Source organism: Panthera pardus, unplaced genomic scaffold (assembly GCF_024362965.1).
Source record: "Panthera pardus isolate Hobbes unplaced genomic scaffold, ASM2436296v1 HiC_scaffold_11, whole genome shotgun sequence".
NCBI lineage: Eukaryota > Metazoa > Chordata > Mammalia > Carnivora > Felidae > Panthera > Panthera pardus.
In genome coordinates, this window is record NW_026526666.1 from 7,914,642 (window position 1) to 7,941,728 (window position 27,087).

Here is a 27,087-nt window from a genome sequence, read left to right on the forward strand (position 1 = left end):
TTCCCTGTCCCTGCTGCAATGTCACTGTGAGGGTTGCTGTCAGCAACGTGTAATGACCCATATTTCCCCAGAAGCTTAAGCCATCACTGCATTAATTTGATGTGACGGGGGCAACCAGAATGTGGCATGGGAATTACATTTTAATGGGAAACAGTGCTGCAAACTTCAGAAGCAAGGACAGATGGCAAAAGCTTGGAAAAGACCAGAAAAAGTCAACATGAATAGGAAATAAGAATTTAGAACTTGGAGCTGGCATTAAGAAGCAATTTATAAACAATTTTTGTCCTTCCAAGATCCTGACACTGTTTAGACCCCCTTTTGGGGAATATGTGGCATGCCTATTTCTAAAGGTGTCTGCTCCTCATTCGACCTCAGGTGCTTACTCTTAGCGACCTTGTAGGCACAGTCCTTCATACATTCGATAAATCTTCAATGAGCACCATTTGTTCCAAGCACTGTAGTAAGTCCCTGGGACATAAACATGAAATAAACCTTGGTCTCTCACCTTGGGATACTTAGGTCTATTGGAAGAGATCGCTCCCTTGACTAAACGCTGAAATTCATTGGGACAAGTGGCCATAATAAAACTGTGAACCAGAGGCCGAGGAAGTTCTGAGAGATCCAGGTCAGTCCTGCCTGATGTAGGTATGGGGCGAGGTGGGTTTAAGTGGTGGAGGCACAAGAAGGGTCTTCCCAAGCAGAGCAAAAGTTAACTTTTGAGTGGTAGGACAAGTGCAGAGGCACGGAAAATATGTTTGGAAACCTGCATGCATTTTGTGCACCCTCTAGGATCCAGGGTATGTGGAGGAGAATGGTGGGTGAAGGGCTCGGAGAGCCCAGCTCATTTTGAAAGTGTTTTGTGGGCCTTACATACAGAAGGATAGTTATTACAAGGGCTGGAAGCCTGGGGACTGACTGCTCATCCCATGCTCCTTCATATCCAGGGATCTGAACACCACTAGCTGTCAGCCAATGAGAGTCACTTGCTTGAGATTGGGCGATTGGGAAATGGAAGGGCCTGGGAAGCATGTTCTGTGTTCTTCTGTCTCCGGCAGCCGCTTCTCAGTGCTTGGGCTTTGGCAGAAACAAAGATTTACCAAGTTCTCAAGGGACCCCATCAGCTACCCGCTTCACTGCCATAGGACAGGCGTGATCATCAGTAGAAGTTTTCTGCAGTTTCCTGACCTGGACGGCAGCGACAACTTTTTTTAACCGTAGGACCACAGCTGCAGTCGTGAACCTAAGAGCTAGCATCTTCCTCCGACTTCCACTAATCCCACTTTCCCAACAGGTTTGTAGACACCTAATCCCCTCTATTAAATCTCTCTGTTTGAAATTCCAAGAGTAGGTGCTCTTTTCCTGACTGAACTCTGACTGCTACCGTATCATTATACAGGAAGGTGAGGCACAAAACCACCCTTAACTCATGCAGTCAGTGAACTGTCTACATAGAAAATCTACAGATAATTTTAGAACTGTTCTTCAAGAACAGTTCATCAAGGAAAACGTTCGTCAAAGAAAGTTCAGCAAGGTTGCTAGATAGTAAGACTGATGTATTTAAAAAAAATCAATTGCACAAGTCACAAACCTGGATGTTATCCTTGATTCTTTCCTCTTCATCACCCCTCACATCTAATCAATCACCAAGTCCCCTTGATTATACCTACCCAACGTTTTGCAAATACATCAACACCCCCCTGCCGCCACCCTCATCAGACCACCAAGGCTTCTCCCCTAGATGACTAACTTAGCCCACTTGGGCTGGTTATTGAAGAAATACCACAGACTGGCTGGCTGATAAACCACAGAAAGTTTTTCTCACCGTTCTGGAGGCCAGGAAGTCCCGAAAGCGTCTTGGTGAGAGCCCCCTTCCTGGTTCAGAGGTCGGTGCCTTTTCATTGCATGCTGATAGGAGAGAAGGGATTAGGAAGCTCTCTGGGCCTGTCTTATAAGGGCACTAATCTTATTCACGAGGCCTCCACCTCATGATTCATCACCTCCCAAAGGGCCACCTCCAAACACCATGACATTGGCGGCTGGGTTTCAACATATGAAGGGGGGCGGAGGAGGGGACAAACATTCAGTCCCCAGCGACTACCCTAACAGCCTCCTAACTGGTCTTCCGGATGTAGCTTTACCTTCTTGAATTCGTCATGGCACAGCTGGAAAGGTCTTTCTGAAACACGAACTCAATCCCAGCATTCTCCTGCTTCAAAATCTTCCCATTTCTCTTGGGATCCATTCCAAACTCTTCTGTGTGGGTTACAAAGTCCTTCACAGCCTGCCCTCTGTCTCACTCTCTGTTCTACTCTCTCTACGCCACTCGTCTCTTGAGGGCTCCAGCCTTACTGTGATTTTGTTGTATTCTCAAATAAGCCTTTTTAAAAATTTTATTTATTTTGAGAGAGAGAGAGAGAGCACGCACGCATGAGAGCAGGAGAGGGGCTGAGGGAAGGGGAGAATCTTAAGCAGGTTCCATGCCCAGGGCAGAGCCTGGCCCGAGGCTCGATCTCACGATAGAGAGATGATAACCTGAACCGAAGTCAGTAGTTCGATGCTTAATTGACTGAGCCACTCAGGCGCCCCTCAAATAAGCCTTTTCAGGAACAGTTATCTCTGAGAGCCTCACCCTTCTCCTTAGCCCCTCCCACCCTTCGGCTCCTAATCAGGCTTCGGGCTGGGGATTGTACCTCCTGTCCTCCCACTTGGTGAACTGAGCCCAGAGCCCTGCCCGGGGCTCTCCTAGCCATCCCCCTGCCCCACCATGGCACCTACTATACTTTATTGTTCCTGCTTGTTTAATTGTTGTTCTCCATCATCCAACTGTGAGATCCACTGAGGCTGGGAATGTGGAGATCATTGTACTTCCAGTGCTGACACATGGGAGGCACCCATTAAATATTTGTTCAAAATAAACCCTTACTCTAGGCCCTCTTCAGTTGTTAGACTGAGGGGTGAGGAGGTGCAGGAGGAAGGGAGGCTAGGACAAAGACAACCAAGGCTCTACTGATGGGTTACTGTCCTGCACAAGCCACCACAGGGGACCACAGGGAAGTTCATTTCCATCTCAGCAAATCCCAGGATGAGGTGAGGCACTTGTCTCAGGTATAAAATTTAGAGAGGCACCAGAAAGTTCAGCAATCAAGATAAAGAATACTTGAATGAATATTAAAGAACCGTATTAGAGATGCAAGCAAAAAGAAAAAACTCGGGAAAAAGACTAATCCTGTCTATATGTAACACTTGTACATTTTATATTTTTGTCCTTCAAGGAGTTTTTACATCAATTTTAATTTTTCAAAATGTTGCATTAAGCTATCACTTAGTGTACTGATGACTGATTTGGGCATGCTCTTAACCTTTGTACCTCAGTCAAGTTCATCACTCACCTGCCTATTGTCCCTGCTCTGAAGGATCCGTAGTGTGTTTTACCAAACTCTGATGGTGGGAATTATTGTTTCCTTGTTCAGTACAATGTGTGTTATGGGGTTTTTTCATATAACCTTTATAAAGGAAAAGTGTTCCTTTTATTCCTGGCTTACTAAAAATATTTATTAGCAACGACCATTAAGTTTGAAAAGAGGTGTTTTTTAAGCATCTATTGATATGATCATGTAGTGTTTCTCCTTCAATGTAAGAGCGCAGGGAAATAAGGGTGCCTGGGTGGCTCAGCCAGTTGAGCACCTGACTGCGGCTCAGGTCATGATCTCAAGGCTCAAGGGTTCACCTTCCCCCCCCCCCGTGTGCGGCTCGGCTCTGTGCTGACAGCTCAGAGCCTGGAACCTGCTTCAGATTCTGTGTCTCCCTCTCTCTCTGCCCCTCCCCCGCTCATGCTCTGTCTCTCTCTCTCTCAAATATAAATAAACTTTTTTTTTCAACGTTTTTTATTTATTTTTGGGACAGAGAGAGACAGAGCATGAACGGGGGAGGGGCAGAGAGAGAGGGAGACACAGAATCAGAAACAGGCTCCAGGCTCCGAGCCATCAGCCCAGAGCCTGACGCGGGGCTCGAACTCACGGACCGCGAGATCATGACCTGGCTGAAGTCGGACGCTTAACCGACTGCGCCACCCAGGCGCCCCTAAATAAACTTTTTTTTAAATGTAGTGAACTACATGAATAACAGTGAGAAAAGTTTTTCCTAATTTTTTGTTATCATCAACAGATAATAAGCATATCTACGGATCAGTTATCTTCTGTCATTTGAATTATATCTTTAGGTCAAATCCCCTCACATTCGTATGCGTGGAATTAGTGGGTTGCCGTTTTATTTGAAGCTTTTACCTTTTAAATGTTTCCCAAATTAAGCACATTTAAAAAAAAACAACAAAAACCATTATCCATAGTAGCAGTCTCCCTTCATGAGGGCCCCGGGGGGAATTTGACACATTTTCACTTCCTACTTCCTCTCTTATTCTTTTCTGCCACCATTTATGTGTAAGGAGCTCGGGTCTGACAGTAGTAACCGTTCAGTAACTGTTAAACCTGATGGGAACTTTCAGTACCTTTTATAGGAAATAAAAGAAAATCCCCGCTCAACTGCACTTCAATTAAACATTTGGAGAGAAAAAAGAATTTTTAAACAAGCAAACAAAGAGAATCCCCACATATGGCAGGGTTCTTTCAGGGGAATTTGCTGCTTTAGAATCTCCTAACATGCGTGAGTGTTGCAGAAAAATTAAGTTGGAGCTTAGGTAGGAGAAAAGGTAGCCAACTCCTTTGTGTCTTCTCTTTCTATCTTGGCTGGGAATATGGGGTAGAGATTATTTCACGGCTGACTCACCGAGGGGCACCTCAGCCTCTTCTCTCTTTCTTTTTTCCAGGAGGATCTGTTGACTGTTGTTAAATTCGGTAAGTCACTGTGGAGTCCTGCAAAGGAATGAGACAGCAGCGTGTGGGGAAACTGAGGAAGGGAATGAGGTTGTGCAGGAGGAGTGTGCACGGCAGTTGGGGCAGTGGCCAGGACTCCAGTGTAAGCTTCTTGAGAGGGGGGCTTTGTCTCTCATCAGGGCTGCACCTGCCATGCTTAGTATAAAGCTGGACACACAGCAGCACCCGGTAAATACCTGGCAGTGAATTAAAGAATGAACCACGAAGTCCTGTCAAACCCCACCATCGAGGGCTGAGCTAAGGAGAGGAGTATAAGAAGTGATCAGAAAAATCCACAGACACGGTATCCAAGGGAAGAATGCCAAGGGAAGAATGGTTTAAGTGGAGGGAAAAGACAGCATTGTGTCAAATCATGCTGAGAGGTCATAGCAGTTACAAAACAGTTCATTTGCAGTAAATACGAAAAACATCACAGCAATGACTTAGAAAATAAGGGTTTTGATGTCATTGTTGCTGTTTGTTCGCCTCATGGTAGGAAGTTTGGAGGGGCGGTGCCTCCACAATGGCCCAGTGCCTTTCTTTCTCTCTACCATTGGCAATGTGTTGGATTTCCCTCTCTTGTCACAAGATGGCTGCTGTGTCTTTGGCGATCGTGTCCACATCCACACCAGAAGGAGAGAGGATGCGCAAAAGAGTAAAGCAGGCCAGCTGAGTCTGTCCATTTTTTCTCAGGAACACCAAAGCTTTCCCAGAACAAGCTTTTACTTTCCTCTTTCCTCTCTAGGTCATGTGGTCACCTTTAGATCAATTCGGACCAAGAGTCTTAAGATTCCATCCCTGTGTGAATCAATCAGATTCATTCCCTGGGGCTGAGGAATGGCCTCTCCCCGAACTCAAGGGGTCTCCAATGGTGACTGAAAAGAAATGGGTTCTGTTGGAGGAACAGAGAGAGAATGCATGCTGGGTAGACAACGGATGATGTCTGAGGCACAAATCACATCTTTAAAAGACAGGATCCGCTGCGTCATGCGTAGGGCCCAGTATAAAACGGGATTCTGGAATGCTCTGTTCAACATACTAAGAATTTCCAGACAGCAACGGTGAAGCACTAAACCAAGCGTGGGGCCCTTCAGAGTACGGGTCCCTGGGCCACTGTCTTCCTCCCGTGCCTGTGAAGTCAGGCCTGGGCCCCAAGCTTTCCACTGGGCTGGGCAGCCGGGAGCTCAGTGGTCAACTCAGGTGAAGCGGGGAGGGGGAGGAGAGACGAATGTAGTGGGCTGAGGAGCTCATGGGGGTGAGGAAGTAGTAATGGCACCAAGACTCGCTGGAGAAAATAGACACGATGTGGTAGGAGAAGGCTGGCTAACTAGGGAAAGAGAGAAGAGCATGGGCGGAGGCTACATGTACCCAGCGAACTGCTGCTCGGGCGTTTTTTTGTCTCTCTTCTGGACCCACTTGATTTGGAGGCTGGCGGGGCTTCTGTGGAGAGCAGGTGGCGGGGGGAGCTGGGGCTGAGAGCTCCACTCACCCCTCACGGGGCACATGCTACCAAACCAGGGGATCGTGGAAACAGAGTGAGAAAAGGTAGGCTCGAATCCCACTTCCGCCAGGGATTAGCAAGACTGAGTCTCTGTCCCCTAAGGAGCTCGCTTGTCAACAGAGGATGGCCAAGCCTGCGTCACTCGGTCTATAGGGGGGGTCACTTGCTATGAAGGGAAGGCACGGTTATCGCCCTTTGAGCAGACACCCTCCACACAAAAGTCGGTCATCCTTCTCCCGCCAATTCCTCCACCACTATTGACCCCTGCCACTCAATACCAAGTTTAAGAGGAGGTGTCAATTTTAGTAGATTCCATTAACTATGCAATGATACTGTCAACGCAAGCGGTCGGTGGGATGGTGCAGGGAAGGGAGGGACAAGAAGAGGTAGACATGTTTGTTTATGTAAACCCACCCCGTTCCCCTGCTCCCCCCACCTTTGCCACCCATTGGAGACAGGCTCAGGGCTTATGCCCCCCAGGGATGTAAACAGTGCCTCAGTGATGTCACCCCCATCAGTGCCAGGAGATATAAATTTCATTTCCCAGAAAATGCAGCAGACAGTAGCTTCTGGGCAAACAGTGACTCTGGCAATAAATATTGGCAGAGGAGAGAGACCTTTAATGGAAGAGCTTTGTGAACCTAGATCAGCCAGGCTGTAAATCCCCAGACAGAGAGGGATTTAATATTTTAGATCAGAAGACAGATTCATCAGAGCAAAATAAATAATTCTATAGTCCGTCGGAGGCAATCGGCTATTAAAACGTAAGTATTAAAAATAAAAACCACATCTCAGGTAAGAAATCGTGGAATGAGGCGGAAGCCCCCTCACCAGAATGAAAACCACCTACTCTGGGTTCACAATTGAGTGGCCAGGCAGAGGGGCGTGTCCTCCTCCAGGAAGAGCCCGCAGAGCCAAGCGGGAGATGGTGGGCGGAGCCTCCGCTGGGCTCAGGGGTAGGAAGAGGGGCTGAGGGCAGAGCCGGGCAGTCAGATGGCACTGGATGCAACTTACCCTGGCAAAAACAAAGTGTGCAAGGAGGACAGCAAGAACTCACCTGGAAAACACAAAAAAACACAAAAAGGACCCGTTGCAAGCTAACATAGAAGTCAGAAAGCGTCCGCCGGATATCACGTGTCAACAAATACGCCGGGAAACTGAGTGCTATGACATTTTAAGTAATATAATGTGAATTTAATCTCATTCTGTATTGCTCTGCAGTGAGGTTGCTTCACACACTGCCCGACTGCAGGAAGAAGACCAAGGCTTGTCTTCACCTTGCAAGATGTCTGGACATCTAAGGCTTTGGAACCCCTTAGTTCTTCCCAAAAGATGATGCCGACATCCAGGGGCAAAATCTTGCTCTGCTAGACCTGGGACGTCGCACACCACTCCGCGACTGGTCAAGGCCAAAGGCAGACCTAAAGTGGGGAAGATGCACTAAGGCGATGGCACTTCCACACCTTTCCGGCCAGTTCTGTAGAACGCTTGCATCCAGGGGGGTAAGCAGTGCGTCACTGTTCTTGTCCCGTCAGATGAGGAAATGCAGGAAATTCAAAGAGGTTAGGTGACCTGCTCAGGGTCGCTTGACCTGGGGCTTCTTGCTCAAAGTCTGAAGCTTTTCTCACTTTATTACAAAGCAGTGCCAAATTCCAACTCGGCATGAGAAACTTTCTCTGGGAATTCTTTGTCTGCAATGAGAGATTCAAATGTGCAGAGGCCAGTCTGGCGATTCCCTGGGGCTCCCCAGCAGGCCCTGACACTAATCTCATTCTACAATTGACCCCCATGAAGAAGCATCCTCTGGACAGAAGGAGTGTCCTCTGAGGCCTGGAGGCCATCTTTTCTAGACCTGGCGCTGGTCTGAGCAGGCAGAGGTGAAGGTGGGTGTTCAGCCTATGGCGCTGGTCCCGTAGGATGTTTGCCCTGACTGCAGACCACTTGTTAACTTTCCTTGCTACCCGGTCTCTCTCCCACTAGTTATGGTCTCCCACCCTTGGCCTATATGGGCTGGAGTGAAGGTAGTGGGGCAGAAAGATATATCAGGCTCAAGTCACTGACAGTCTATACATCTCACTCTTTTTTTTTTTAATTGTTTTTTAACGTTTATTTATTTTTGAGATAGACAGAGCATGAATGGGGGAGGGTCAGAGAGAGAGAGAGGGAGACACAGAATCTGAAACAGGCTCCAGGCTCTGAGCTGTCAGCACAGAGCCCGACGCAGGGCTTGAACTCACGGACTGTGAGATCATGACCTGAGCCAAAGTCGGACGCTTAACCGACTGAGCCACCCAGGCGCCCCTATACATCTCACTCTTACTGAGAACCAGCAGTCCTAAAAATGTATCTGCAATCATCATGGCTGCCTGGAGACTGCCCCCTCTCACACCCTGGTGTCCAGAACAGTGGCCATGTTGGATAGATCTGTGTGTGTGTGTGTGTGTGTGTGTGTGTGCGCGTGGGTGCGCATGTGTGTGCCCACACATGCACCAGGGAGGAGTGGAGTGATCCAACTATTGAGCTATGCCCATATCAGTGGCTTTTAAGAGACTAAAAAGTATGGATGGAAGAGCTAGGCTTACTCCCCTTGGAAACAGGAAGTGAGCCTTTTTTGATATGTTAGGCCAGGCGTCAGTAACGACAACCTGTGTGCCAAATCTGGCCTGTGACCTGTTTTGGTGCAGCCAAGAAGCGAAGAGTGACTTCTACCTTTTTTAAGTGGTTGGAAAAAAATCAAAAGAATATCTCATGGCAAGGGATAATCATACGAAGTTTTGAACGTCAACATCCATATGATAAAGTTGCATCAGCACATCACCTCGCTCCTTTGTTTACATAATTATCTGTGGCTGTTTTCACAGTTGACATAGATCTGCAACAGAGACCATTTGCCTACCCCTGGTCTCGGCTTTCAGTTCAAAAAACTTTCGAGGGGAACAGACTTGTGCCAAGCTCTGAGCTCATCTCTGAGGGGACACTCACTGTTCTTGTGAGGCCCCAGGACTAGTAGAAGGGCACGTGGGTGAAGCAGCTAGTCCTGTGTTCCTAGAGATGCCAGATCCAGTCTGGGACCCCGGGTTTGCAAAGAGATTCCAGTCTGAAGTAACGTGGCCTTTGCAAGGGGTCCTAGCCATTCACGATTCCACTGAGGGCACGGTTTTGTAGGAGAGTGAGCCGGGCCCTTGAGGCATACCCAGCGGTCCCTGCGAGTGCTCAGGGTATGGGTTGGCTCTCACATCCAGGTGCTGCCCTGCCCCAGCCTGTTCTGACCGACTCTTTGCAAACAGGTGTGGGGAGACCTAGTCACCATAGGCTGATGTCCCTTGTGCCAGTTTTCCAGCAGTCCATGGGTCACCCACCCTCTGCATGTGGTTGTGTCCCCTGTTCCTTTAGTGGATTGTTTTATTGTTTCGCTATTGCTCTTTTATTGTGGGTGCTGTATGCAATCTGGTCTCTCCCTCTTCCTGCACTCCCTGCCTCACACAGGTGTGAAATGTCTCTTTCCCCAGGTAGACCGCCAAGTCTCTCTGATGCCACCTTTGGTCAGTGGCTCCTCACAGGCGCCCGAGCCAAAGCCAGCAACCTTCAGCACCAAGCGTGAAGCAGTAACAAGAAAGCCGTGAATAATAAAATAGCGTTCAAGATGCCAGCAGCCTCCACGTCAACCTGTTTGGTGGAGAACTCGAGGACCCCTCCGCTAAGCGTGAGAGAGAAAGTCTACCCTTAAAAGTTATACAGGTCACGGGGTTCTGCTCCTTTCGATGCCCAGGGCACACACGGTGTTTGTCCAAATGGCATCCATGAGCTGAGCTCAAAGGTAATGGCTGATCCCAACTTGAGCTTTGAAAGTGAGCCGCAAAGGTAACTCGTCTTTCTGCTGAATTGCAAGGACATGTGACAGTCAAGGGGAAGGCCCCACAGGCACTGATTGCCAAGGAGAAGAAAGAAGAAAGGTAGGAAGTGAAAGGACCCCACTGGGACCTGAACTCGGGTCAGGGGCAACATGGAGGATGAGGAAGGAGTGCGCGCTTCCTCCAGGAAGGAAGGTTCTCGACAGGAGGGGCGGTTCTGCTTGTGTAGGAAGGGGGCACTCGGAATGAAATGGGTCATCCTGGGGGGAGACTTGAAATGGGCTATGGGATTTACAAACGGGTGAGAGATTTCATTGGGGTGAGGGGCGGCCGTGCTCCGGGCCGTGGCATTTGCTCTCTGCGCCCAGTTTCCAGGCCTGTTTTGCCCAGCTGAGCTGCCCAGTGCCCGGGTGTGCTGGGCGGCGAGGGAGCCTCCGTCTGCGAGGTCCAAGGCCGGCTGGTGTCCTAGACAAAGCAAGGGTTCACACTAGGACAGGCTTGAGGTTGGAGTACTCTGGGGAGGCCCCAGACGCACTGGTGCCTTCCTTCACCGCCACTCTCGCCCACGTAGTAGAAAGTTGTATATGAACAAAACGTGTGTGATTCGAACCAGGATACCAACGCACTAATGGGAACTACACTGGTGGGATGGTAGAAGCTGTGTTCAAAAGCATGGTCTTCCCTTACTCTTTATAAGGGCATGGTTTCACAGGCAAGGATTGGGGGACGGAGCGTGAGTCTGTTGTACCTTCCACATCAGCAAGCCCAGAGATGGGGCAGCTCTGGGTTGGTCCAGTGGCCGAACGGCATCGTCAGCCACCTGTCCCTTCACTTCCTCCTCTGCCCTCCTCACCTCCTGGCCTCGTCCTCGGGCTGTTCTCTTCCGTCAGAAGACAGCCGCCACATCCTCGCACCACAAAAGCCAGAAGCAAAGAGAGATCATGTCTTCCCTGAGTTCATTCTCAAGACCGAGGGAAGCTTTGCTAGAAGCCTTTCCCCGCGGACTTTTCCTCCTGCCGTGTTAGCTAGAACGGGATGCTCTGTCCAGCCCCGGTGGGATCGCTGGAAGGGGGATGGCATTATCAGGATGCGCTTGGATGAGTCGCACTGACTGACTTCACTCAAGATCCACGACCACTGACCTCAAGGAGGCCCTTCCGGCTGCCTGGCAACACACGATATATTTATTCCTACAGCAGCACTTCTCGGACTCTGTGCATCAGAGTCCCCTGGGGGCTTGCCAGAGCACAGAAGGCCGGACTTGGCGCCACGGGAGGGCTGGAGTGGGCCTGATAATGTGCATTTCTGGTGAATTCTCAGATGACCCTCGTGCTGTGGGTCCCGCCCGGCACCACACTTTGGGAACCACTGCTCTAGATCGCTGGCAGTCTTACTGTCCTAGACAACACCATTGGCCTCCTCTTCCTCCTCAAACATCTTAGCGCTCCCCCTACGTGCCCCTCAATCTCGGCTGACACCCTGCGGCCTACTTCACTGAGAACAGAAGAAGACCACCCGCTCCCACCATCACGACTAATGCACACTTTGGTTTCCCTTCTGCTGCTACGGGTGAACTGCCTTGCTCTGATTTAAGGCCCGTCCTACATCCGTGTGCTTGACCTTATCCCCTCTCTCCCGGCCGGGCTCATCCCTCCAAAAGCCGTTCCCCTCCCCAGAAAACCCGCTCTGCTATATTTCCATCCTCAAACCAAACGACAACAACAACAAAACAACAAAACCCCCAAACACCCCCTTGACCCCAATCCCTCCTCAGCCATTAGCTCAGTTGTGTTTCCCTTTACAGTGGAACTCTTGACATCCCTGTACTCACCCCCGCCCCCCTCGCTTCCTCTCTTTCCTTCCCTCTTGAATCCCATCCAGTCCAACTTCGGTTCCCACCTCTCTATTGCAACTGCTGCTGTCAAGGTTAGCCCTGACTTCCTGGTTCCCGATTCCCGGAGTGATGTCTGTCCCCATGTTACTCCGCTCGTCAGCAGCATCTGACACAGCCTGTCACTTCGCCCTCGGAACACCCTCTGTTGGCTTCTGGCCCCTGATCTCTCTTGGTTCCCCTCCCTCCTCTCTGGCTGTTCCTTATCAGTCTTTTTTGCAGAGCATTCTTCATTTCACTGGCCTCTACCGGTTGGAGAATCCCGGATAGAGTTCGGGCCAACATGCACACTCTCGCTTCTGCAGTTTCAGCTACCGTCAGGATTTGAAATGCCACCTACAAGCTGTGACTCCCAAATTTATATCTCCAGCCTGGATCTCTCCACCGAGTTCCAGACGCATGCATCCCGTGGCATGCATCTCCAGATATATTAACGGGCACGGCAAAATTAACATCTCCCAGACTGGGCTCCTGCTTCTTCCCCGGCAACACAGCACACACATCCACGAGGCTTCTCCTTCCTGCTCACAGCACATGGAGGCTTCGTTCTCCAGCTCCTCACGCCAAAAGCTGGGAGCCATCCTTGCTTCTATTCTTTCCTCTCCCACCCTGCAAGCAAACCATCAGCAAATACCGGGGGGGTCTACTTCAAAATGTACCCGGGATCTGACCCCTGATCACACAGCCTGTGTTGCCCTGGCCTCTGGTCCAAGCCACTCTCCTTTCCTGCCTCACTGTTACAAAAGCATCTTGACTAATCTTGCTTCTTCCCTGGCCTCCCCCCCCTCCCACCCCTCCATCTATTTTCCACAGAGCCAGCCAGAGTGATGCCATTAAAATGTAAATCAGATTATGTCATTCTTCAGCTCAAAATCTCACTTTGAGCAAAAGCTGAAATCCTTACGAAGGCCTGCCAGGGACCTGGCCCTGGATACTTCTCTGATGTCACCCCCCACTCCCCACTTCTCTGCAGGTACTCTGGCCTCCTTGCGGTTCCCTGAACACATCGAGTACACGCTCACTTTCACACTTGCTGCGACTCTGCCCCGGGTATCCCTCCTGCAGAAATCTCTGGGTCTAGCTGCTTCCGCGTTCTGCTCCGATGTCTCCAGCTTTCCCTGCCATCCCTAACTGAAATAGGATCGAATCCCTATCCTCACCTTCCACCCCAACACTTTCTCCTTAATTTCCCGGTAGCACATATTGCCTCCTCACATACTAGATATGTATTTGTTTATCATCTATCTGCCCCCCTCCCTACCACTCCTAGAATGTATGCAGCATGAGGGCAGGGAGTTTGAGCCTTTAACAGGCCCTTAGTAAAATCTGATGAATTAATAATGGAAAGGGGAGATCCCACAGTAAACCAACACATAACTAAGTTATACTTTGGACCCCTCTGAGTTAGATCAGTGGTAGTCAGTCCCACAGAGCCCTGTCAACTCTGTATTTCCAAACTGAGATTCTGGATCTACAAGGGCAAGAAACAGATGCTGGGGGGGTGGTATACCTCTGTGGGTACTGCCATCCAGAAAGACCCAGCCAGCCAGCTTCCTTCAAAGCTCCAGCTCCAATTTTCTGAGTCCTGGGCCCTTGTGGCAGAGTCTTTTTGCAATGCAGATAATTCCTCCGTGATGAAGCAAGTTCACAACCCCTCATTTTTTCTACATTCTTTTCCTCAAAGCTGCCCACCCCTGTATGCACAGCAAAGAAACCTTCCCAGCAGAGTTCACCCTCTCCTTTCCTGCCACAAGATCCCTTCCTGCCACAAGATAACACCCAGTTAAAAGAACTTGATCAGCCAAACTAGAATCCTTTTGGTAACTGTGTCTAGCCATAGGATAACCACCTGTACCTTGACAAGAAAACTGATCATTCTGGCGGGAGACCTCATTCTTGTATCGGCGTTAATGTGACTTTTCTTCTTTCAGGTGAGCCAAAACTTTTCTCTCCTCCCCAGACGATGGTGTTCTTTTGTGAAAAATAGAAAAATGCAAGAAAATAAAAAATAAATTTATAAATAGATAAATCATACGATAAGAAAATAAAATAGAATAGAAAAACACAACATCCTGTGCAGATAGCAAGAATCCCCATGAGGAACTGTCTTGCTTGGAGCCTCGCCAGTGTGGCATTTAATACACGCCTGCACCACTAAATAGACCTGCAGCGACTTCCCCGGGTGATTTTTTTTTTTTTTGCCACGAGAGACCCCACTTCATGTTTTGGAACAATCCTACAGATCGTGAGACTGGCAAAAGGTGACAGAGGGACCCAACTGGAAATGAGACACAGCAGCAGCCTGAACCCTGCTTCGCCTCCACTGAGTAGGATTAAATTGAACTAATTGGACAAAGACGTAAGGCAAGACGTCTGGATCTCCGGAAGGGGTTAGGAAGACTTTCATTATCTTGCCCATGGTAATGCATCGGCATAGCTGGTTTAGAACAAGTCACCTGAAGAGGAGGTGAATTCCAAATGCACTGGGAGAAATGGATTTTGCTGAGTGATCCTCACTCTCCACACAGTGAGGAGGAAGAAAAACCCTTTAGGCAAGAAACTATGAGGCAGTTGGGAGCATTTAGTGTTGATTGGGTATCAGAGCACTGTGAAAGAGGTAATCAATACCTGAATTCCAAATAGCAACTTCATCCCATCTGGAACTAGGCCAAATGCTGTGCAAATGGCCTGGGGCCACCCACTGGTAGGCGTGAAGGAAAGAGATTTAAAGTAGTGGGTACTCCTGACAGTTAAGCGATTAAGTTTCCCTTTACTTGTGCTTGAGTTGGCTATGTCAACATTTTTTAACAGATGCAGAACCAGCCAAAGGTCAAAATGCTTAATAAACTGCAAAAGTCTACAAAAAACCAAAACCACAAAAAAACGTACACACAAAACCTGTTGGATTTTGTTTTCTAGCTACTATTTTCCAACTCATGGTTTATGTATTAAAAAGCTTAGGTGACTCCTGTGCTACCAATGTGTCACTGGCTCATCTCAGGTAAGTCATTATAGCTTCCATACCTGAAGACCTCTGCTCATCTTGCGATCCTATCAAGATTCAGGTGTCCCTGAGGAATCAACACTCAGAACTCAGCTCAAAAGGAGAGCTTGTCAAACTCCTGTGCCTTCAAGTCAGCTGGGCAATCTTGTTAAAAGATTCTGACTGCCTGGGTCTGGCATGCGGTTTGAGAGTCTACATTTTCTAACAAGCTCCCAGGCAAATGTCAAGGCCGGTCCAGGGATGGACCACACGTGGAACAGCAGGGCTTTGGGCTACACAGTCTGTGACCTGAGTTCTGTTTTCAATGATAGAATTTCTGAGGACGTGGCTTCAAAGTGTAACTGGTTAGATCAGTTGTCAGGAGCAGTGGTTCTCAGAGTGTGATCCAGGGACTAGTGACATGGGCATCACACGGGAGCATGTTAGAGATGCTAATTTTCTGGTTTCTAAACCAGAAACTCTGGGGGGGGGGGGGAACCAGTAATCTATGTTTTAAAGAAAATTTGTTTTAATGTTTATTCATTTTTGAGAGACAGAGCGCCAGCAGGGGTGGGCAGAGAGAGAGGGAGACACAGAATCCAAAGCAGGCTCCAGGCTCTGAGCTGTCAGCACAGAGCCCGATGAGGGGCTCAAACTCACGAACCGCGAGATCATGACCTGAGCCCAAGTCAGAGGCTTAACTGACTAAGCCACCCAGGCGCCCCAATGTTTTGATAAGCCCTCCATGTGATTCTGGAGGAACGGCGCTCCAGAACATTAAAATCACCTGGGGAGGGGCGCCTGGGTGGCTCAGTGGGTTAAGTGTCTCACTCTTGATCTTGGCTCAGGTCATGATCTCATAGTTCTTGAGATAGAGCCCTGCATGGGGACTGTTTAGGATTCTCTCTCTCCTCTCTCGCTCTGCCCCTCCCCCCGTGCCGTCTCTCTCAACACAAATACATAAACATTTTTTTAAAAAATAAATGAAATCACCTGGGGAGTTAAAGAAAATGAAGACCTGGGTCCCATCCCAGAGAATCTAGCTTTTTCATTCTGGGGTGGGACCCAGGCATCGGGATATTCCAAAGGCATCCACGGAGATCACTATCAAGAATAGTTGGCCTAGAACAGAAAGCTAATCCTGCTGCAGTAGGAGACTTAGCTGGAAAGCATCTGACTGAACCACCACAGACTGGTCGCAGGCTGGATGTCTGTCTGCACAGTGTGCACTCCAGCTCTCCAGGGTGACTGTGTCCGAGTGGGGATAATGCAAAATCACTTCCTCACTTCTCACCCTGCCATCCACCCTCATCCCTGGCTATTGTCTCCTTTTGCTCGTGATGTGTCTGCCTGGAACCCACCCCCCCTCCCCCCCCCCCCCCACTGCTGTGCTGTCACCAGTTGAAAGTTTCACCCATCGTTAAAAGCCAGTATCAATCCAGATCTTCAGAAATCCCTTCCTGAACTCTCTTGCCAGATGAGATTTACCCTTCTGTAGATGTTCACCGCATGCTGTCTACAAGTCTTATTTTCTTTTTCTTTTTTTAATGTTTATTTTTGAGAGAGAGACAGAGCGTGGTAGGGGAGGGGCTGAGAGAGAGGGAGACACAGAATCCAAAGCAGGCTCCAGGCTCCGAGCCGTTGGCACAGAGCCTGATGTGGAGCTTGAACTCACGAACCGTGAGATCATGACCCGAGCCGAAGTTGGGCGCTTAACCAACTGAGCCACCCAGGCGCCCAAGTCTTATTTTCTTATACTACCTACATTTCTTGACTCTTGCCCTCTGCTGAATTGTAAATTCTTGGACACCCAGGACGGCATAGCCCTCAACTTTGCACCTCTTCTGTCAGTGTAAGTGCTTCACTGTGAACCTAGTAGGCACCCAGTAAACACTTCCTTGAATCTGGGATCAGAGCTCCTGGGTTTGAGGCTTGCCTTTGCAATTAGGGCTTGTGATCCAGGTTGTTGGATATCTCCTAGCCTCACTTATCTGCAAAATTAGGATGTTGAACTAGATGATCTTTTAGGGTATCTTTCATATCTCAGATTTGATGGTTCCGGGTAGTCTATGCTGATTCCTGGAAAAAGAAGTCTTATACTGGCTGCTGTTGGCCGCTGGGTCAGAGATGGACACAGACAGATGGGGTCTCTTTCCTCTCCTTGTGTTTCTGGGCTGCACTGTGACTTGACTGCACCCGAGGGGGCACTGTGGCAGTTCTGGGCACAGAGAATGGGTGTGTCAGGCAGGGCTGGAGTGAGGTAGAGGGAAAGAAGGTGAGGAAGAAATTTGGAACGTTGGGACCCCAAAGGAGGGCCTTCAATCTTGGCTTTACGAACACCTGATGTCAGACACCTGAACTGTTCTGTTGGAAGACCGGCCATCTTCCTGGAGAGACCATATGGAGAGGCCTTGGGTCTACGTGGAGAGAGACGTGCCCCGCAAATCCAGCCTTAAAGGCATCCCTGCCAAGGTGCCAAGTATGCAAGTAAAATTGTTTTGGACCCTCTGCATCAGCCACCACTAGCCACAAGCCACTGGGTGATCCCAAACCATCTGGAGCAGGAGAATCACCCAGCTGAGCCCTGCCTCATTCCTGATCTACAAAGTCACAACACATAATGAAACGGGTGCTGTTTAGGTCACCAAGTTTAGAGGAGCCTGATTAGGCAGCAATAGATAACCAGAACATAGCATTACTCTAGGTGACATTCTATGCGCTTTAGCAAGCAAATACTCGACAAATGTCAGAGAAAATACACATACATACATACATACATCACATGGGCTTGTAAGAGTGCAAGCCATCTTGTGCTATTCCCACTGACTTTGATTCCGTGAGGCAGTTAAATGGGCTGTGGATACATTTCGAGAGCAAAATGCACAACCGCCGACAACAAGGGCCTCCCTGACAGCTGTGTGCTCATGATGTGGCACCAGGTGCGATGTTGGGACTTGTTAGACAGTCACAGAAGGAGCCAGGGAATTGCACAGAGAAGGTGGAGCCCTTACAACAAAGAGGGCTTTGTCTGCTCCTGAACACAGTGTGGCCATCTCCTGGAGGGGGGTGGCGGCGGGGGGGGGGGGGGGGGGGTCCGTGCGGATGTTCAGTGTAGGGAGAGATCTGCAACTTGAAAAGGGGGATATTACTTTCTCCTCTCCCCGACTAATGTAAACCTCCCCCGAGATCTTTTGTGCAGTTATAATAGGGACACCTTCAGAATCACAGCCTCTTTTTCTGAACGTGTTTCTTATGTAAATGCTGCATCAGAGAAATTTCCCTCTGCTTTACACTTGAATTCTGCTTTTAAAACCTGCAAAAAAGAAACACAGAGAAAGACACCTTGAAAATACTTTGGGTTTCATCTCTTTTCCATTTTTACCTCAAGCTCCCACAGTTTTTTTTTTTTTCTTCTTAATCCTTGTTCTTCAAGTCAAGCATATTTTAAAAGCATCCTCTGTTGAACTGGGTAAAGCAAAAAAAAAAAAAACCAAAAACGGATGATACCGGTACATTTAGGCTGCCTGAATATACCAGAAATACAAGGCACTTGATAGTGATCTAATAATCCTTAGAATGTCACAGTGAAGTCACAGTGAAGAGCAGGGGAGTCAAGGGACCTTTAAAGAGGTGGCATCGGAGGCCTCGGTGCACCCCTCCCCCAAGCCACAGAGCTTCTGGAGGCAGCACTAGGGAGAGGGGGAAAAAGCCCTGGATCCATAGGTATCTCTTAGGAAGGTTTTCTTTTGTTCCCTGTCTCCCTTCCACTTCCCCACCACCTGTCCCTAGGGAGGACCCACCACCTGTTTAGTGGTTTTGACTCGCCCACAGCGCCCCCATAGGGCGACTCTCAGACCGTCATACACCGTCTTACTGTACTGATTCCTTCACACCTATTCACCTGCTTGGGAACAGCAGCGATGATTCCGTGTCGGTATCCCTGCACACAGCAAAATAATAACAACGCACTTAATGGATGAATGGGTTTGGATTCCAAGTCAACTTACTAGCACCACTTTATTGGGCAAGTTCTTTCCTCCTGAAGACCCGGGTTTCCTTCTCTGTGAGATGGGGAGACTAACAACCACCTCCCTGGTCATTGTGAGGAATCAAGGGGGTAACACGTGTGACGGGCACGGCTGCACACTGGAGGCACGCAGTAGGTCCACAGGTCAGGTTCAGTGACTCTCTCCCAGACCCGCCGACAGATGGAAGGAGCCTAGCCTCTGTGCGGCAGGGGCCCCGGGGGGGTTCGCTGCCCCAACGGTACCGCTCCACATTCCTGGCTGTCCCTTAAACCCATTCCCTCAGGGACCTGTCCTCTAACCTGAGGCTCAGATGCTGCTTACAAGGCAGATCTCAGGGAGGGAGGAGAAGGGAAGCGCTTCGGGCTGGTAATCGGTCACTGAAACCTCAGTGTGAACTACTCCCCATCATCCTTCCCATGGAGGAGTGAGGTAGACAGGACAGTGAGGCAGGGGTGGGGATAGAATAAGGAGACAGAGGGTGAGGAGGGCGTTGGGAATGTTGGGGTGCAGAAGAATCAGGAGCGGCTGCCTGGTACACGGGGAAACATTGCCGAAGTCAGAGAGAGATCAGGGTTCAAGTCTGGACTTTTCCAGCTGCTGGAAGTGTGGCTGGAGGCAAGGTACTTAAGCTCTTTGTAGTTTTCTGATCTGTAAAATGGGGCGGATACTAGCTAATTTGGGGGTACGTCTGAGGGTAGAGGGAGGCAACCTGAAAAGGGCTTAGTCGGTGGTGGTCGGGAGGCGCGCTGGGCACTGAGGACTGGGCCCTGCAGGCTGGATTCACCACCGAGCAGCAGGCCAAGGAGGTGGCCCCTCTAGATTGCGGTTACTGTTTCCCTTCTCTCGGCTGGATCTCCCGGGCTCTGCTCTTTGTCTGGGGCCAGCTGTGCCCACAGTGACAGCCACCTACATTCATTCCTTGTGAGAGAATGCATCTTCTCCCACCTCCCACCCCGAACGGGGAGCAGAGGCGAGCCTACGATACTCTTTCCTTCCAGCTCCAGGAAGGAAAGGGTGAAACATTCCACGGTCCCCTAGAACGCTGGGAGAAAACACCGGTAGGTGGGAGGCACTTCAGCGGCGGGGGCGTGGGGGGCGCCGCGGGCGGGGGGCTGCGGCGCAGGTGCGAGCGGGGCGCGTCCCCTGCCCCCGGGGCGTCGTTAAAACCCCCGCTGGCTCCTTCCCCCTCCCTCGGTCTCCGGCGCAGTCCTCCGGCCACACAGGTTTTCTCTTCCCACCCCAGCCCCTCCCACCGCTCCTGTGCCCAGTCTCTGCGTGCGCGAGCCGAGGACCGCGGCCCCCACCGCTGGTGGGGGACAGGGGGAGCGCGGGGGCGGGGGCGGCAGTGCGGGCGAGGCCTCTGCCATCCCTCTCCTCGCCCCACGCCTGGCTCCTCCTCCTCTTCCTTTCTCTCCCCGCCCCCCACCCCCAATTACACCCTTTCTCCCGGTGCGCTACCTCCTTCTCTCCCCACCTCCTACAGCCTCCCGGTCTGGACCGCCCCAGGGGGAAGGCCAGTGCCGTGGACCCCGATCCCAGCACCCCGCTGACCTATTCTCGCTTTGCAGTGAGAAGGAGCTCTAAAGACCACTCTGCCGCAGGCCCCGGCCGGCAGGTCCCAGTCGGCCTGCGCCTGCTGCTGAGATCCGTAGCCTGCGCCCCTCTCCCGGGCACTCCACGCCCCAGGCACTGCCCTGTGTGCCCCGTCTAGGGTGGCCCCCAGGCCCGGTAAACTAGACAGGCTCGCAGTCCCCACCTCTGAGAACCACATGTTGGGGAAAAAGGGAACAGTAACAAAGCGAAGTCGCAGTCCCAGCCTGTCCCTGGGTACAGACACACTCCACGGAGCTCACGTTGTTCCCTGGGCCCGGGAAGGGGCAGCGGGGGAGGGGGTAGCTGGAGTGTCGGGGTACTGCACCGCGATGGATGGAACTGGAAGGGAGCCTCTCACTCTTAAGACTGCGGGTCCTTCTGGCGAGGCCGGGCCCCAGAGCAGAGTGGGGCCTCATCCAAATTCAACCTGGCACTCTGGAAGCCTTTGACATTTCCTCTGCGGGAAGAGGCTCCACCATAGGTCACATTGCTCTAGGAATGGGGAAAAAGAATCGTGATCTGAACTGCGGTGGAGAGTGTTTACCCAAAATCTTATTAAGGTTTATTTTTAGAGCCTATGTCGGCTGGCCTTATCACCAGAGACAAATTCTAGAGGGGTCTCTCTGTTCTCCTGACCTTTAAGAAAAGACTTCAAAGATGAGAGACAAGCAGGGAGAGGCAGGCTCTGTCCTGAGCCGGGTCCCCCACCCAGCCAGTAATGCCTGGCTGGTGGGAATCCTTTCCAAGGGGTGAAAGGCATTGTCCAGCCCTTCTTCCAAGCCTAGACACCACAAAAGACAAGTCTCCCTACCCGCTCCCATCCCATTCCGGTACCGTCCCGCCTCCAGCCGACCTTGGGAAAAGGCCAGACTGACCTTGGGGGTCGTCTCACAATAACAATTACTAGGTGCCATTACTGTCCACAGGCTTCGCCTACAGTAGCTCTTTTAATTCTCGCCTTAGTTGGGTCATTATCCCCATTTTACAGATTGAAAAAGGAAGGCACAGGTGTTGAAGCAATTCCCCGTAGGTCACAGAGCTTTCCGATTGTTCTCTTCAGCACAACAGAGTTCTGGCCTGGAGGCACCCTGCCCCAGCCCTCAGGGGCCAGAGAGCAGTCTGGAAGATGGCCACACCCTGGCAGATCTGGCCACAGGCCCCGCAGAGGCAGGGCCTCAGGCGGTATGGATTGCTGCAGCAGAGGCAGGGACTTGGCAAGGCACTGTTGGAGCCTTGCCCAAAGCTGCCTCTCCCTGCCAGGCTGCAGAACCCATCTCCCATGTCTGCGTCCTGAACAGCCACCGCTTTCCTAGGACCCCACCAGCAGCTGGGTGTCTCCCTCTCCGTCAGACTCCAAGGAGTCATGGTTTTAACGGCCCCCAGTTCGCCCCGCTTTGCCAGGGGAAGAGGAAGCTCTGAGTGAAATCCCCAGAGACCTAGAGGGGTGGCTGGAGAGTGGTTCAGAGAGTGACTTGACTCCCCACTGTGAACCAATCAGAATGACTGGGGTGGGGAGGGCCCTCCCCCAGGAGTTGTGCCCCCCTGGGGTTGGGGGGAGGAGAGGCTTGATTCAAAAGGGGATGGGGGGGGGGGATGCTGAAATTCATAGAGGGAGGGACTCAGTCCTGCCCTGGCTCTGGGGACTCCTTGGGCACCGTCCTTTCTTTGGCTCAAAAACTGCCCCATACCACATGTTTGCCAGCTCCCTCTGATGTGGCCAGGGGAGGAGGGGGGCGGGGAGGACAGTCCACATGGCTGGAGCACAGGAGAGGAGAAGAGCAAAAATCCGTGGGAGTGCCAGGAAAGCTGGAGGGGCTGTCTCCTTTCCTGCAGGAAGGAAATCAAGGCCACAAAGAACTAAACTGCCTCCTGGTGCAAGGCGGGGGGCCGGACCACCTGGGAACATTGCCTTAGCGCAGCAAGGGAGGAGGGCCAAGGTGGCTACAAGCCACAACTGTGTTGAGAGCCACCAGGAGAGTGTGCCCCACCCGCCCCCCCACATGTGGCTATACAGCTATGTCCCTCCAGCCTTTCAGTTTTTCATGCCAACTTTAACACATTTTGTGTCCACATTGGAACATACTCATATTTGGACATAAGCCCCCACACGCATCCATACTGGTGGGCAAAATAAAACACAAGTGTAGCCATTAGTGAAGATCACCGTCGTGAGATACACATTTGTCCTTTGACACGGAGACAGGCTCAGCCCCAGAGATATACCCCGACAGACTCCAAGACGTGTCAACTGGGCATTCCTAGGGAGGGTCACCATGGCCTACTGCTGGCTGCGCCCAGACAGCTGGCCCCAGAGCCCAGTATCTGGCACCTCCATGGCCACAGCTCAGTTGTTCAAACCAAGGCTGGTCTGGGAAGCTCTGAGAATCCGAGGAATTGCTCTGGAGATACTGGGCTTCCTAGAGAGGTTTCAGACACGCAAACTGTGGGGTCACCTGAGAAGCTCTGGGAGTGTCCTAGAGGGAAAGGAAAGTTTTATCTAACTTTGGCCTAAAACTTCCACGAGGTCAGTGCTGATCAACAGTGCTCCTCGGCCCCACGGCGTCCCCTGGCTTGGATGCCAAGGATCACGGTGCCCCCAGTTCGCTCCGTGTGTAGATAGATCCACACAGGAAAAGCACAGACCTGGAGGCTGGATAGTGTGGGTTAATAGCCCAAATTATGGAGTCAGATGGCTGGGTCTGAATCTGTGCTCTGCCACTTACTGTGTGACCCTGGGCAAGTTACTTAACCTCTCCAGGCTAAGCTTCCTCAATTGTGAAATGAGAGCAATGATAATCTTTACACCCTAGGACTATTTTAAGAATTAAATGGACACAGTTGAGCGAAGTGCTTAAACAGTACAAAGCAAGTTCTAAGAACCTGGGTAGTCCGGTGAGAGGGTCTGGGGCCCAAGGGGCAGGCAATGGGGTGTCTGGGGAGTGGAGGGTGGCCTGGAGAGAGGCGAATGGTCAGGAAATGACCACAGACCCGAGTCTCTGTGTGTCAGCTTGAGTATTCTGGAGGGGAAATAAATCAGAGCATATTTCCTCAGGGAGCACGGTGTGCTCAGCCAGAAAGCCGCAGAACACAGGAACATTCTCTCATTACGGTATAATAATATCTAAGATAATGTTCTCCTTTCACAGGAGCCCAGAGCACTTAGAGATTGCATTGTCAGAGTCCCACTTGCATGGGCCCTGGGCTGGGTGGCTGAGACTGCCAGTGTCGGTCCGCTGCTGTAGTGGGGATGACAGAACCTGGGCCACGGGCACTGTGGGCCCAGCCACACTCAGCAGAAGGACTGTAGCCTCCGTGCTCCCGTAGCAGGTCTGCTGGCACATGGCCGACCCGTGGAGAGACGACTGCCCTTGGAGGTCCTCACCAGCTTAGAAAAGCACAGAGGCCTTGGAGGGGCTTTCCAGAAGCAGGGGATCTCTCTATGCTCACTGCACTGCCAACAGGAGAAATGGGGGGCAGGGGGTTTAGTCCTGAAAGTTGGCACTTACTTCCCGGCAGCCTTTGCAGGCTATGTCTGTGTCTAAGGTCCCCTGAGCCGGGGCAAAGCAGACAGAGGGAGACCCCACAAGAGAGGGCAGGAAATGACTTCTCTTCTGTCCAGTGCAAGCCCTCCCTAGGCTGTGGACTCTGTTTGGGTGAAGAAACCCAGGTGGGCACAACTCACGGGTGACAGCCCTCTGCCTCCCTGGTTGTTCTGCTCCAGGCTGGACTACACGTGCAGGGAGAGGCGTTCTTTGTGTGAGGAGACACAGACCCACTGAAGGATTGCATGAGCCCAAAGAAATTTCAGAGACCTAATGACTTGAGAGGGTCACTGAAGCAAAGTTGCCAAAGATCGGTATGTTTCAGGTCCGGGGAAGGCTCACTACTTTTCTCCTCTTTTTTTTTTTTACGTTTATTTTTGAGAGACAGAGAGTGAGTGGGTGAGGGACAGACAGAGGGAGACACAGAATCTGAAGCAGGCTCCAGGCTCTGAGCTGTCAGCACAGAGCCCAATATGGAGCTCGAGCCCAGCAACCGCGAGATCATGACCTGAGCTGAAGTTGGACGCTCAACTGACCGAGCCACCCAGGCGTCCCTACTTTTCTCCACTCTTAAGCCAGGTTTGATGTTTCCCTTTTAGGAGAAAGACGGAAGCATGTGATTCCTGAATGAAGAAGTTCTTCACGCCCCTATTCCAGACCTCCTGCCTGCCTGGGCTCCCATGCAAGCCCTCGTGCTCAAAGATGACTCCCTACATGCCTTCAGTGAAGAGTGGCATAGACCCATTTCCACAAGTCATGGCATAGACCCATTTCCCCCACACTGGCAACTGGCACCAGGGAACCTCATCGTCTTAGCACCTTTTGCCTGGATTTCTGCACGGTCTAGGTCTCGTATGGATGTCATGAGACAAGACCATTGTACTCCTAGCGCTTAAGGTAGAGACAGACACGCAGTGGGTGCTCACGGCTTCTCAACTGCCTCCCTATTGCCGATGGCCAACCAGCGACGGCCCGACAGCAACGATTTTACCACCGTTGGCCGAGTGTGAATTGTGAGCCAGCATGGTTCTGCGTGCTTTGTGTGTGCTGTGTCATTCGGTGTTGTCACAACCGTCCGGGACAGGTCCTCTCCTTAACCACGGGTTACAGATGAGGAGCCTGAGGCACAGAAAGGTTAAACGCTTTGCTTAAGGCCGCACAGCTACTAAGCGATGGGGCCAGCATTTGAACCTGGGTAAAGTCCAAGCATCTAGCTGTGAGACACAAGGTCCTTTGGCACGGCCCTCAGCCCTCTCCAGGTCCAGCTCCTGAGGTGCCCTACCTTGGGTCCCGCTAACAGCCTGTGTGCCCTGTCTCCCTGTCTCTGTCTCTGTCTCTCTGCCGAGGCTCTGCTGACCCCCTCCATCTCGCCACACCACACCCTTCTCCTGGCTAATACCTACTTCTCTTTCCAGATTAATTTTACTGGCCACCTCTCCTTGGCAGGCTCCCCTTATCTGCACTCCCCAAGTCCCCAAGGCTGAGCTGGGCGTCCCTCTTTTATGCCTCCATAGCAACATGTGAACACGCGTAGGGCCCCATCACTGCACAATGGCGCTTGCTGTTCCGGTGGTTTGTTTTCTCCCACACGTGACTGTCGTTCCCTCGGGACAACAAGGATGTCTTCTCCATCATGGTATCACCAGCACCTGCACCTGCACCAGCACCTGCAGACTTGGCAGGAGCACGTGCCGAGTCTATCACTTTCCCTCCTCCTCTCCCCCCCAACCCTTTGAAAACACGGGAGCGATCCTTAGCTCGAGGGTCACACACAAGCAGGCCGTGTGCCGCGTTGTACCTGCGGTTCACGGTTTGCCGGCTCCACTGTCGTTGGGCAACACACTTCCAAACACAAAGTTTACTAGTCAGACTGATTCAGTGATTTTCACGTGAGAGCCATACTGGCATTTCAGACCAGGGGGGAGGGGGTGGGCGGATATTTTCGGTGGTCACAGGGACTGGGGGTAGCGCATTAGCATCGCTCCGGGCCCAGAAGCTGGGATGCTGGGCATCTGGAGGTGCCCAAGGCGGTCCCACAGGGCCATTCCCTGAGGAGCACAGGCCGGCGGTTGGACGCTTCTCTCTCACTGCTCGACGGTAGCAGTGAAACCTCCTCGGGGATTCACTGACAGAAAAGACATTAGAGAACCAAATCCATCCCAGAGCCAATTATTTAGGCAGTAGAGACAGGAGAAATGAGAATGTAAGCCTCGAGGCAAGGACTCTCTCAGGTTCTTCGTGGGATTCCTGGCACAGTGCGCAACACACACAGGCCTCCGTGTCTGTGAATGTTTCACCTGAGGAGCCTGAATGGAAGCAGGGATCACTTAAAATGGGTCAGAATCTGGCCTGAGCAGGCCAGATCCATCTGGAAGCCTGTCCCCGGCTGAGTGTGCGGGGGCATGAGGCTGTGTGCTGGCAGGCTTCACTGAAAAGGTACCACCAAGTCACAGGCACCATGCAGTGGGGAGGCTTGGTTAGCAGTCAAGCCAGTAAGCCCAGGACAGGCCGCAGAGCTGCCCACACGACTCCCTCTCTCTCTCCCTTCGTCTCCATTAGATAGCCCGAGTTTATGCACACATTGCTATTTAAATAACTTCGGTAAAAATCTCACATTCTCTCATCATGAAAGCTAATCAAATATCAGCCTAAAACCATTACTCAGATGCTTGTGGGTGCCTTAGGGAGATGTACCAGTAAGTACAAAAGGGTTCAATCTGCCTTCTAAATAGCTTTGAGCCTAGTCTCCTACGGCATAGAGACCTTAGTTAGAAGTGGACACAGACGGGGGCGCCTGGGTGGCTCAGTTGGTTAAGCGCCCGACTTCAGC

At 51.2% G+C, this 27,087-nt stretch overlaps 1 protein-coding gene and 1 long non-coding RNA gene across 3 annotated transcripts in view; one reads left to right on the forward strand and one right to left on the reverse strand.

Moving 5' to 3' along the window:
* Positions 1–1,845: 1,845 nt before the first annotated feature.
* MAB21L3 (mab-21 like 3) overlaps positions 1,846–27,087 on the reverse strand; it is a 115,263-nt gene continuing 90,021 nt past the window's right edge. Inside the window, exons 6-8 of one of the 2 annotated variants that reach the window (XR_008417900.1) lie at positions 13,967–14,082; positions 4,783–4,868; positions 1,846–1,905 (exon numbers count right to left, since the gene is read on the reverse strand). Coding sequence is in view for 1 of the 2 variants with exons in the window: in XM_053890845.1 (XP_053746820.1) it covers positions 14,002–14,082 (81 nt within the window). In the remaining variant the exon portion in view is untranslated. Of the gene's footprint in view, positions 1,906–4,597; positions 4,869–13,966; positions 14,083–27,087 lie in introns of those variants that run through there. The other variant, XM_053890845.1, reaches the window with a different exon arrangement.
* On the forward strand, positions 19,847–25,283 carry LOC128773542 (uncharacterized). Its single transcript, XR_008417902.1, has 2 exons — positions 19,847–20,180; positions 24,857–25,283. It is a non-coding gene; the product is annotated as an uncharacterized LOC128773542 (long non-coding RNA).